General features: G+C 44.4%; 1 protein-coding gene across 1 annotated transcript; it reads left to right on the top strand.

The window, feature by feature from the left end:
* The first annotated feature begins 418 nt into the window (after window positions 1–418).
* Window positions 419–889, top strand: LOC101768872. Its single transcript, XM_004977645.1, has one exon. It carries the CDS (start codon window positions 419–421, stop codon window positions 887–889), a length of 471 nt encoding a protein of 156 aa, XP_004977702.1.
* Window positions 890–12,693: the final 11,804 nt, after the last annotated feature.

The following is a 12,693-nucleotide window of genomic DNA, read 5'->3' as shown; positions in this document are numbered from 1 at the left end:
TCATACGAATAAGAGAATCAATGCACCAGAATAAATCCAAATAAGTGGTATTTAATTTGGACTTAATTTTTCCGAATCAACATTTCATCAATGCATTTCGCCAAACTTGGAACGTGTGAAACATTTCATCAACGCATTTCGCTTTATGATTCACAATCACTGTATACTAAAAAGATTCCTGCAAAACGCTCTGGCGCCTGACCATGAATGCGAACGTCTTTAGAGCAATATGAATTACGTACAAATAAATGTCACTAAAATCAGATTCTTCAGGTCGTCGGTGCATATATGCATTGCTGCTAACCGGGGTATGCACTCCTATATATACTCGACTCCGATCCAGGTGCCTCTCCAGTCATTACCCCAGCGCCCAAACACACTTGTGGTAACTGTTTACTACTATCCGAGAGGTAGCACCATGGCCAAGCAGCATCTCCTCCTCGTCGTCCTCGTGGCTTCCATCCTCCACGCTACTGCTTCCTCCCTAGAAACCACTTCTTCTGCCAGTAACTCGACAGTTGCGGCGGCGGCCTCGACAGTGTACGACGTCCTGGAGCAGAACAACTTGCCACGGGGCCTCCTTCCACAAGGCGTCCAGTCGTACGTGCTCCACGACGGCGGCGCCCTAGAGGTTACGCTCCCCGGCGAGTGCAACTTCTTCGTCTCCGTCGCCGGCAAGCGGTTCCATTTTCGGTACGGCAGTAGTGTAGCCGGGGTCATCCAGTCCGGATCCATCAGCCGAGTGTCCGGCGTGAGAGTGCAGGCCGGATTCGCGTGGCTGGGGTTCAACCAGGTCCAACGCGCCGGGGATCAGCTCAACATCCAGCTTGAGAAGTCCACGCAGTCGTTCCCGGTTAGCGCCTTTGCGCAGAGCCCACGCTGCAGCTGAGAGAGGCTCCGATGATGGATCGGCAGCAGGAAGAGCCCAAGATTGGTGTTGTGTATATGCACAGCCTTTTGATTCGTGGCCCATACGTGCTGGTGAATATATTTTGAGTGAATAATACTTCAATTTTGTGCTACATTGTGGCTTAATGCTTTAATGATGGATTAACATATTTTTTGTTGTCCACTGATTATTACACTTGCTCAAGTCCTCCATGCTCTCTACAGTACTTCTTGAAAAATACTCGCTGCCCTAGCTCTACCTTTCATCTTCTACATATCGTTCCCAACGGATGCTTATTAGTAGTGTTAATTGTGAAAAATACATTGTTGCCAAATAGGAATAAGAGTAGTTGGGACGGTTTATGTACATTATCGATAAATAAAAAATATCGGTGGTTAGTGATAAACAGAAATATCGAATATAACGGGATGCTATCGACGATAGATAAATTGTTTTGGACAAAATTTATTAAAACAAACCCTCAATTTATGCAGAAATAAATATATATTCTCTACAAAGTAATCAGACTGAGAGTCGGGTTATACCCCATCAACGCTTCCCCTCTTGCCCTTTTGATAAGATTACCCCAAACTAGAGTCTCTAATTAATTAGCCAAGACCAGATTCATATAGTCCTTGTGGTTGCACGGTTTTCAAGGATGGTGGCTCCATGTTCCAATTAATACATGGTATTCTTGTAAAATAAGCATATATACAAGGATGGTTAGGAACACTTATCTTTCTCCAAAGAAAAGTTAATCTTACCGCTCTTCAGCTCTTGCTCTCTTAGAGCTCTTCATCTTCAAATCTTTCAAACAGCGATCCTTCTACTCGAAATAATCACCGGCACAAACATACAACCAAAGAAACAAGTACAACTAAGAGCAATACACCAAATCAAAAGAAAGCTTTAAAAGAACGTACTAAAGGATAAGACTCCATGTGAATGCAAGGAACCAATATTGAAAAGGTAAAGCTATTGAGAGATTTGAATTATAAAAGAAAGGGAAAAGCCTACATGCTTCATATATTTTAATAAAGAAAACAATGTAAAGATAGAAAATATCCTTAGCAAGTTATATTTATATATGAAAGTACAATGTAGAACTTACTAAAATTTTATTTATAAACATTGAAGTACAGTTTATGCAAATTAGACATTTAATTTGAAAATTAAGTATATGTAAACATTTAAGCGCATAGCTTTATGATTTTGGTTTAACAAACCAAATATAATTCAAAAACACATTTGTGTTTACATTTGTGAAATTAACATTTAATTATGAAAACTCAAGATGTAACTTATGTAACTTTTATTGATAAAACAAATTGAATAAGAATTAATTGAACTAAGATTAATTTATAAAAGCTGAGGTATATCTATAATTAACTTTTAATTGGAAGAGTTATTTAAATAAACATTTACCAAATTTACATAAGTTTTGAAAATGCGGGGTTGAACTATAATTAGATTTTAATTAGAAAAGCAAATATATAAGTACTTAATCATATTAATATGTCGAACAAATTACAAAATAGAGAATATGATCAACATCGCTTCTAATGCGTAATTTAAGTTGATATGAATCTAATGCAACAAGATGGAGAACAAAAATGTGAAATGCTCATCAGAACGGGGAAGGATATGGACCAGAGGTAATAAGGTGGATTGACATGAAATTAATTAAAATTATTAATTGTTTGTTTTGAGATTCTTACAGTTTTCATGGAGAGGACTACGGGAGCAAAACTTTATTTGTAATACTGGTCAACGACAATAGTGGTGTATAGATAGCGTGTTTAGTTTGTGCGATGCTACTGTCCAAAATCATCCGATCCAAAAACCGCTCCTCGTGGAGTTGTTTGGTAGCATTGTCCATTGTAAGTATGTTTCACACAGTGATGCCAAAAACACTCTGAGGAATTATGGGTGGTGACGAGTTGTGTTTACATAGCCCCCTTTGCATTGCTGCGGGAGGTGCTTCTCCACCAACTCCACCCAAAGCACTACCAAACAGCAGGAGGGTGGACGGCTTCGGCGGATAAGCCTCCCAAAGCCCACTGAGAGGAGCCCATGTGCAGAGCCGGAGCCCAAAAATGTTGGTCCCCACGACCCCTCGAGGGACCTACAGGTGGAGCAAAGCAAGAGAGGCGGAGACAAAAGTGAGAACGGATGACGGCGGTAGGCTAACCAAGAGTACCGGTGGCAGTCGCGTAGCGGGGCTGAAGGACAAGGGCGGCATAAGATGGCATGACACGGCAAGCAGTGGGAGGCAGGGGCAAAGGTAGGGGCAACTGGCAACGGCCCGAACGAGAAGGCCGGGGCTGCAAGAGGTGGGGGCTGCTGGGGGCGGTGCGTGACGACATGGGGCCTAGCGGGCAGACACCGATGTCGGCACGGGCATAGGGGGTGGAGTGATGGAGAAAAGAAGGGGAAAGAGTTTGATAGAATGGATAAGAAAGAGAGGATGGGAAATAAACAGACAGAAAAAAGATGGGAAGGAAAACTAAAAAGAAAAGAGAAAAAAGAGAAGGGTATTATGGTCATTTCATATTTTATCCATTTAAATAATCAGGAGAAGCCATTTTACGGAACGTCTTTCGAACTAGATAAGCTACTGCGAAAAAAAAACTGCTCCACCAAAGAATCCACAGCTGGAACCATTTCAGCCAAAAGTACAGCCCTACCAAACTAGCCCATAGCATGATGGTGACCAGCTAGCCATGTTTCATTATTATTACCGAATTAATATTCCATAAAAAATCAGGTTTTGTTTCACCAACCAGACATGAATGCAAATTAAATAAAGGAATCATGTTAGATTACTTGTTTTTTAGGATCACATTATTGAGGAGATGTGCTAGAAAGAACATAGTAACTTTCTCAGAAAATTCGAAACAATTCTGCCATCAGGCAGTATACGTTAATCAATAGTAATGATAATAGCTATAAACAGAGCATAGCTTAGTTACCTAGATTAGGTGTGAAACGTGGCACCTGGTTTGAGTTGTGGGCTCGACATGAGCACTCGCACATATTTTCGGTTTCATTTTAGGGAACAACGGTGATTCTTAGCTATAGAACATGTTTGTCCATAGCGAGGTGCTGGTTTTGGCTTCGTCAGTCTCAAAATCTCCTGATTCCTTCTATAGAAGGTATAGTGCTTATAGAGGCAAAATTGTGTGCCAGCATTTGTCCATGTAATGTATGTTCTGTGCGGTAACAATTTTTTGTTATAAGGGGCTGTTTGTTTGTTTGAGCCTCACGGCGCTTTTTGTCCTTTGGCTATTGGGACCTCTGAAACCCCAGTAGCTCCAAAACCTATCAGCCAAAATCTTCCTGCCATGAGCTTTTCATGTTCCAGCTTTTAGAGGTGTTTTGTTTTGGACATCCCAAAAGCTAGCGGTTGAAAAGCCCCCAGAAAATCAAACAAACAGGGCCTAAATCTGATTAAGAACTATATTCGAGTATAAAGTTTATCTCCATCCTTCAGTTTTCTTCTGGAACGAACCCAGGACATAGCTCAACGAGGATGAACTCTTCTTCCTGCTTTTCCCCCACCCCTTCTCTCTTCTCTTCTTCTTCTCCCCTCGTCTTTATCATCCCCTAGCTCTGCTCCAATGAGGATGCACCCTGTAGGGCTGCAGAAGCACACCAACCCGTGGATCCGTTACTGGTTTTCTTTTAATGTAAGCCACCTAGAAGACACCGACCAAAAATGTTCGACATCAACCACGATACGTACTGCTCTATTAGCTTGATTTTAATTCGTAACCTTCAATTCGATCTCCAGTTCAATTAAAACTTACTTGAGAAGGTTTATGGAAATTAAACGAAGCTAAGAAGAATGAAATCACCAACTAAGAATGGTTTCAATTATTTGATTGCCTTTTATCAAATTGGCACATTTTTTTTTAAACTTCCTTGATCAAAGCCTCAATGCTATCAATGTCTTAAACATCATATATTTGTTTTAAATATAATTTTTAACAATCTGGATCCATCCTTTCATAGATAAGATGTTTTGTAGCAAATCATAAAGTAATAATTTGGCAAAAAATCAATTTGTTATTGTTGACACCAGATTTTGACGCGTATGGAATCGGCGTCAAGGAGGAAAGGATTGGCCGATACGGCAAGTTAAAAGGTCACGATTGGGAATCGGCCGATTGGTGCTACAGTTGGAGATCGGCCGATTGGTGCTCCAGTGTTGTGATGGATAGAGTTGGTAGAGATCGGCCGATTGAAAGGCTGGAGTAATTGGGCCAATATGGGCTTAAAGTGGATCAGAAAGAGAAGACGAAGGGGGATTGGCCCGCAGGAGTGTAATAACGAACTCCGATACGAGTTGTACTTGTAAATATTCATTTTCGCCTAAAATTAGAGATAGATCCTGGTCGGTTAGGAAATTGGTTGTAACAGGCTATAAATAGCCATCTTTAGAGATCTGTAAACAACACATCAATCAATACAACAATCTACTATTTCCTCGTACTTTACTTTCAAGTCGGCAATTTCACCAAAACTTTTCTTCTTTCACGAGTTCGTACGGGTTGGCAGGGCTGCATCGACACGATCTCCGGCCGATTCTGTAAGTTCCGTTTATCGAGTAATATCTAAGCTTTAACTTCAGACGCATCGCTGTCATTTCATTTAGATTTATTCACCAGTTATCGATATTTACTAGATTATAGGTTTTACCTGTAGTTCTAGTTTTATTACCAGTTATCCAGCTTGAGGTTTGAGCTATCGACTTTATTATTGTTATTCTTTATTTATTATTTTCATATATAGCTGATTAGATCTATTTCAAGTATTGCTCTTGTAGCGTTATTTAGAATTACTCTAGTAGTTTTCTTCATAATTGCTATGTGGTTGTCGGCTGTATCATAGCCGATTATCTTTTTATAGCAAATCAGCCGATTCGCTGATACGCTCCTCGAGATCGAAACTTTAGCCGATCGCAACTCCTGGAATTTGACACGTTTTACTCTTTGCCAATCAACAGGTTAGATTGGCTAGCATGTCGCGCGAACCGCACCAGGGCGATCATCCGAACAGGAGTTAAGCAGATTCTCCCGGGTCGTGTGTCCGACGCTAAGGATCAATCGGCTGACTTTTTAGCACCAAGACACTTTTGACACGCCCGGTGGGATGATTTCAACCTCTACCATGTCGAAAGCTGCCGAAATCTTTGAAGACAGCGTCATCGAAGTGACGGAAGCAGACCTCAAGGACGACCAGAAAGAAGAGTTGGCAAAGCAAGTGGAACAATACAGAAAAACATGCCTACAATCTTTCAGTCGTACTAGGAGCGGGGAAAACATCAAGAAAGCTCCTTTCCCAACTCCCCGTCAAATCACCATCACTGAGGATTTGGACAAAATGTCCGATATGGTTCAGCAGTCCGTCTACCAAGCTTTCATTGACCAATCCCCAATGATAACCAACATGGTATACAATGCCGTCATCAGCTCCCTGGCCAATGGCGTATCTCAAGGAAATCAGGGGCCAGCATACGCTCCACCCATTACGGCCCCAGTCAGGAGTTTTCCAAGCACATCTCACTCGGCTCTTCAGCCGATGTAAACCCAACATGGAGGACCCAGCGTTTCTTTGCTGCCAGTGCACCCAGGATACAACAGCGCGCCATGCTTCCAGTCACAAGCACCACCTCAGCCTCCTCAGATTTCATCTGCGCAATCATTGCCATCAAACTCAGTGCCTTGGGGGGCACCGTCGACAGCACCCGTGCTAGATCAATCGGCCAGCTTTGAAAGCTCCCCGATCCAGGCACCATTCCAATCGGCCGTCCGGCCGACGGTTCCACAGTATCAGCCTGCCATGTCAGAAATCGGCAGGGGGGCAGATACTGCTGAGGTGCTCTGGGGTGCGGCGCCGATGATACTATACAATGAGGTGGCCGGTTTGCTACGCCACCAGATGCCGACCGCTCAGCCGGCCACATTACCGCAGAATCCGCCGCACGCTTTTGTTCATCACCTGGTCATCCCGCCGCCGATCCACCAACATATACCGGCTCCCCAGCCGGTAATTCATCAGCAGCAAGTAGACTGGACGGCAAGGATAGCAGAGGTGATCCAAGAACAGTTCGGTTTAAAGCTAAAAGTACAGACTTACATGTACAAAATGCCATACCCGCCCGCCTATGATCTACTGTCGTTTCCCCATCGGTACAAAGTTCCCGATTTCACCAAGTTTTCGAGGCTCGATGACACCTGCACTGTGGAAGACGTGAACAGATTCATCATCCAATGTGGAGAAGTGGCTACAAAGGATGCTCTGCGCGTGCGGCTATTCTCATCGTCCCTGTCCGGGTCAGCTTTTCCGTGGTTCACTACGCTGCCACCCAACTCCATAGTTACTTGGGCTGACTTGGAGAAGCAGTTCCATAAGTACTTCTACGCGGGAGTGCATGAGATGAAGCTCTCAGATCTGACCAGCCTCAGGCAAAGGAGCGATGAGCCAGTGTCCACTTATGTGCAGAGGTTCAGAGAAGTCCGAAACAAGTGCTACACCCTAGTCCTGACCGATGCGCAGCTGGCCGATATTACCTTCCAAGGTCTCCTGCCGCACATCAAAGAGAAGTATGCTTCCAGGAGTTCGAAAGCCTAAGTCAAATCGTTCACCGATTGTCCGGTCAGGAAGTACACCCCTTTGATCAGCGAAGAAATTTTCAGAAGAAGGTGGCATATCTGGAGGGATCTGAATCTGAAGAGGAGGCGGAAATCGGCCTAGCAGAGTGGGTTAAGGGGAAGAAGCCGATATCATGTCCTTTTGGGAAAAAGGAAGCAGAGGCGTTCGGTTTTGACACGTCAAAGGCTGACAAAATTTTCGACCTACTCCTCCAAGAAGGGCAGATCAAGCTCTCACCCTATCATACTATCCCATTGGCCGAGCAGCTGAAAAAGATGAAGTATTGCAAATGGCACAACGTCACATCCCACGACACGAACGAGTGCAAGATCTTCCGACAGCAGATACAATCAGCCACCAAGCAAGGCAGGCTCAAATTCGAAGTCCCGACGAAGCCAGCAAAGCCAATGAAGATTGATCAGCATCCTTTCCCCACCAACATGGTTGATACGAGAAGAAACGCACTTCAAACCAAAGTGCTGACATCAGAATCAGCTACAAAGAGCGGCATTGTGGACCCCAGGAATCAGGATACGGTTGAAGATGTCAAAGGAAAGCGACGAATGGACGATGAAGGCGAAGGATCGGACGGACTGTGCAAACCCATCACTTCCCAATTCTTGCTCAACAAATACCAGCGGCAACAAGAAAGCTCAAGATTTCGCGAAGAAATGATGCGACGACACGAAGATCATTAGCGATGCCCGTTCTTCATCCATTGCTGGGAAAATAACCTCAGGTTGCCATCGGCCGATAATTGCCCAGAGTGTAGTGGTCCATATCACAACAATCGTCCATTCAGAAGGTCTCGCTCCAGGGACAGAGGATCAGAGCCAATCAGCAGAAACTGGCGCGAGCAAGAGGATCAGCGCCTTTTAGTGCGTGATCGGCTGGGGGGCAGAAGTGACTGATATGATCGGCCAAAGGACTGACGCGAGCAATACGATGGGCCGGGGGGCAGGACCGACCAGCACGACCGACCAGGGGGCAGAGTCAGTGCACACGATCAGCTAGAAGAGATGGCCGATGCTCGCGTGTCAGACGAAAATCCCCTAGGACGGGAGCTAGAATGGGAGCGCACCAAACCGCCAGCCAAACCGGCGAATCCCAGCTGGTGCCCTGATGGATTGACCAAATCCCAAAAATAAAGGATCTAACATCTGCGCCAATAGGAACAACAGGAAGAAGAGCAGCAACAGATGGTGGATAAGAAAAATGATAGACCTCGGGTTTGGCGCCCCAAAAGAAACGACAAGGAAGAAGACGGCAACCAGGAATCGGCAGCTGACGTCAGCATGGTGTTCATCTTGTTGATGGAGTTCATGGCTCCCGCCGATCGGTATGACACGTCGGAGATGGAGGGACAGATGGCACAATTGGCTTGGAGCCAATGGCAGCCACCTTTGAGAAACCCGAAGATGAAAAACGACAACACCTTAAGGCGTTGTTCCTCAAAGGGCACGTCAATGGACGACCTATCACCAGGCTACTAGTAGATGGAGGCGTTGCAGTCAACATCATGCCGTACGCCATGTTCCGGAAATTGGGTAAAAGTGACGAGGATCTGACCAAAACGGACATGATTCTCAAGGACTTCGAAGGGAACGTGTCTCCCACCCGCGGGGTGCTTTGCGTCAACCTCACCATCGGCAGTAAGACCCTTCCCACTACTTTCTTTATCATTAATGGCAAAGGGTCCTACAATATGTTGCTCGGTCGCGATTGGATACACGCAAATTGCTGCGTCCTGTCTACAATGCATCAATGTCTCGTACAATGGGTCGGCGACAACATCGAGATAGTCACCGCCGATTCCGCCTGCAGTGTTGCTGCAGCCGACACGCAACAGTGAAGCTGTGAACACATCAAGTGCATATCCGGAAGAACTTGGGACACCGATTTTCTGAAAGTGTCCGATTTTGGCCTACAGCCGATCCGAGTAGTCAGCTCCGAGGATTCAGATAGATGGATCAGTTCGTCCGAGAAGATGGGAAGCTGGGGCACGGGTTTACGTCGGCCGATTCATTAGAGATGATAGATCTAGGTGATGGCACCAAACCAAGGCCGGCGTACATTAGTGCTAACTTGGATCCAGATATAAATGTAAATTGACAGATTTATTGAAAGAATTTAAGGATTATTTTGCTTGGGAATATCATGAGATGCCTGGTTTAGACCGGTCCTTTGTTGAACACCGGTTACCCATAAAGCCGGAATATCGGCCATATCATCAACACGCACGACGATGTAATCCTAAAATTCTAACTGATATAAAGGCCAAAATTACAAGGCTAATTGAAGCAAAATTTATTCAGCAGTGCCGTTATGCCGAGTGGATCTCCAATATTGTACCCGTATACAAGAAAAACGGAGAGCTGTGCGTGTGCATTGATTTCAGAAACCTTAATCAGGCTACGCCGATGGATGGATATCCAATGCCGACAGCTGACGTGTTGATAGATGTTGCCGCAGGACATAAAGTCATTAGTTTTATGGACGGCAATGCTGGGTATAATCAGATATTAATGGCCGAAGAGGACATTTTGAAAACGGCTTTCGAGTGTCCGGGCCACCTCGGTTTATTCGAGTGGTAGTGATGACTTTCAGATTAAAGAACGCCGGCGCTACATATCAAAGGGCCATGAATTACATCTTCCACAAACTCATCGGTGTCCTGGTGGAAATCTACATCGACGATGTTGTGGTCAAGTCAAAAGGACATCAGGAACATCTGGCCGATTTGCGAGAGGTGTTGGAGTGCACGAGGAAGCATGGTTTGAAAATGAACCCGAACAAGTGCGCATTCGGCGTGTCGGCCGGGCAATTTCTAGGATTCATGGTTCATGAGCGTGGGATAGAGGTCAACCGGAAAATCATAGCAGCTATCAACAAGGTCGTGTCCCCACAGAATAAAACTGAGTTGCAGTCCCTAATCGGCAAGGTCATCTTTATGAGGAGATTCATATCCAACCTGTATAAAGTCTTATTAAGAAAATCAAACAAACAGGGCCTAAATCTTATTAAAAACTATATTCGAGTATAAAGTTTATCTCCATCCTTCAGTTTTCTTCTGGAACGAACCCAGGACATAGCTCAACGAGGATGAACTCTTCTTCCTGCTTTTCCCCCACCCCTTCTCTCTTCTCTTCTTCTTCTCCCCTCGTCCTTCTGATCCCCCTAGCTCTGCTCCAATGAGGATGCACCCTATAGGGTGGCAGAAGCCCCCCAACCCCTGGATCCGCCACTAGTTTTCTTTTAATGTAATCCACCTAGAAGACACCGACCAAAAATGTTTGACATCAACCACGATACGTACTGCTCTATTAGCTTGATTTTAATTCGTAACCTTCAATTCGATCTCCAGTTCAATTAAAACTTACTTGAGAAGGTTTATGGAAATTAAATGAAGCTAACAAGAATAATAACACCAACTAAGAATGGTTTCAATTATTTGATTGCCTTTTATCAAATTGGCACATTTTTTTCATAAACTTCCTTGATCAAAGCCTCAATGCTATCAATGTCTTAAACATCATGTATTTATTTTAAATATAATTTTTAACAATATGGATTGATCCTTTCATAGATAAAATGTTTTGTAGCAAATCATAAAGTAAGAATTTGGCACAAAATCAATTTGTTATTGTTGACGCCAGATTTTGACGTGTATGGAATCGGCGTTAAGGAGGAAAGGATTGGCCGATACGGCAAGTTAAAAGGTCACGATTGGGAATCGGCCGATTGGTGCTACAGTTGGAGATTGGCTGTTTGGCGCTGCAGTGTTCTGATGGATAGAGTTGGTAGAGATCGGCCGATTGAAAGGCTGGAGTAATTGGGCCAATATGGGCTTCAAGTGGATCAAAAAGAGAAGATGAAGGGGGATTGGCCTGCAGGAGTGTAATAACCAACTTCGATACGAGTTCTACTTGTAAATATTTGTTTTCGTTTAAAATTAGAGATAGATCCTGGTCGGTTAGGAAATTGCTTGTAACAGGCTTCAAGTGGATCATCTTCGCCCGCAATCATCGCCGGCCTCCTCCTCCGTCCCCGTCGCCACCGGCGGCGCGTCCATCCCCATTGCTGTGACCTCCGCGCGTGCCCCTCATCGCACACCGGTGCCACCTCCTCCCCGTCGTCGTAGCCGTCCCTGTCGCCATGACCGCCGTCCTCGTCGCAAGCCAGCTGGCCGCCTCCCACGTCATTGCCACGCGTCCTCATTGCCGACGCGCCCACCTCCAACTTCGGCCGTCACCCGGCCCGAATTAATTTTAGAAATTTGGTAGATTACTTCTAGTTGTTTGTGGAATATAGTTGTATACTGCATTTTGCATGTTACATTTTTTATATTACATTTTGAATAGTACATTTTGTATATTTCAAAAAAAATTGTTGAAATGAATTTTTTTCATGGTTGTTCTATATATGATTTCATGTACAAAGTAGTTGAGATCGATGGCAGGCGATGAGGCCAGAAGGTATCTAATGGAGCGGATTATTGCTGGTGATAGTAGTTCCAACCTTCCCACAGCGTACACTGATGAAGAGGGTAGTCAGGCAGACATGTTTCTCAACCTGTCTGCCGAAGGCAATGAAAAGCCCGAGCCCTAGCAAAACGTTACCGTGGCACAAGGTTTCGACGAGGTATAGATCATATTTTAACCCTGTCTATATGTAATATATGATGTTATTCATTATTACTATGTACTAATTAATTAATGAATCTTGAATTGTTAGCCCTTTAGATCGACGAACCGTCATCCGAAGCCCCGAGGTCCTTCCAAGGTGAAGACTGGAACAAAAAAGGCTATCATCACGGAAGTCACAGAAGAGGGCAGGCCGGTTGCTCCCCAAAAAGTGGCAACATAGTACATGAGTTAGATCGGGGCAATCGTAAGGGAGAATGTGCCCATCAGCATAAGGGAATGGAAGAGCAAAATGACTAATCCATACGCGCTCCTGGAACTAGAAAAGAATATGCTGTGGGAAGAAGTTAAGAAACATTTCACATTTCCCGACAGATATATTGAAAATATTGTGAAAGCATGGACCCTGAAGAAGATGGCTACACAATTCCAGACATTCAAGAAGATGTTGGATACCACCTACATTAAGAAGGATCGAACTCCAGATTTTACTATGTATCCACA

Source organism: Setaria italica, chromosome VII (genome assembly GCF_000263155.2).
Source record: "Setaria italica strain Yugu1 chromosome VII, Setaria_italica_v2.0, whole genome shotgun sequence".
NCBI classification, from domain to species: domain Eukaryota; kingdom Viridiplantae; phylum Streptophyta; class Magnoliopsida; order Poales; family Poaceae; genus Setaria; species Setaria italica.
Note: the sequence above shows the minus strand (reverse complement) of the source record. Positions and strands in the feature narration are given on the sequence as shown.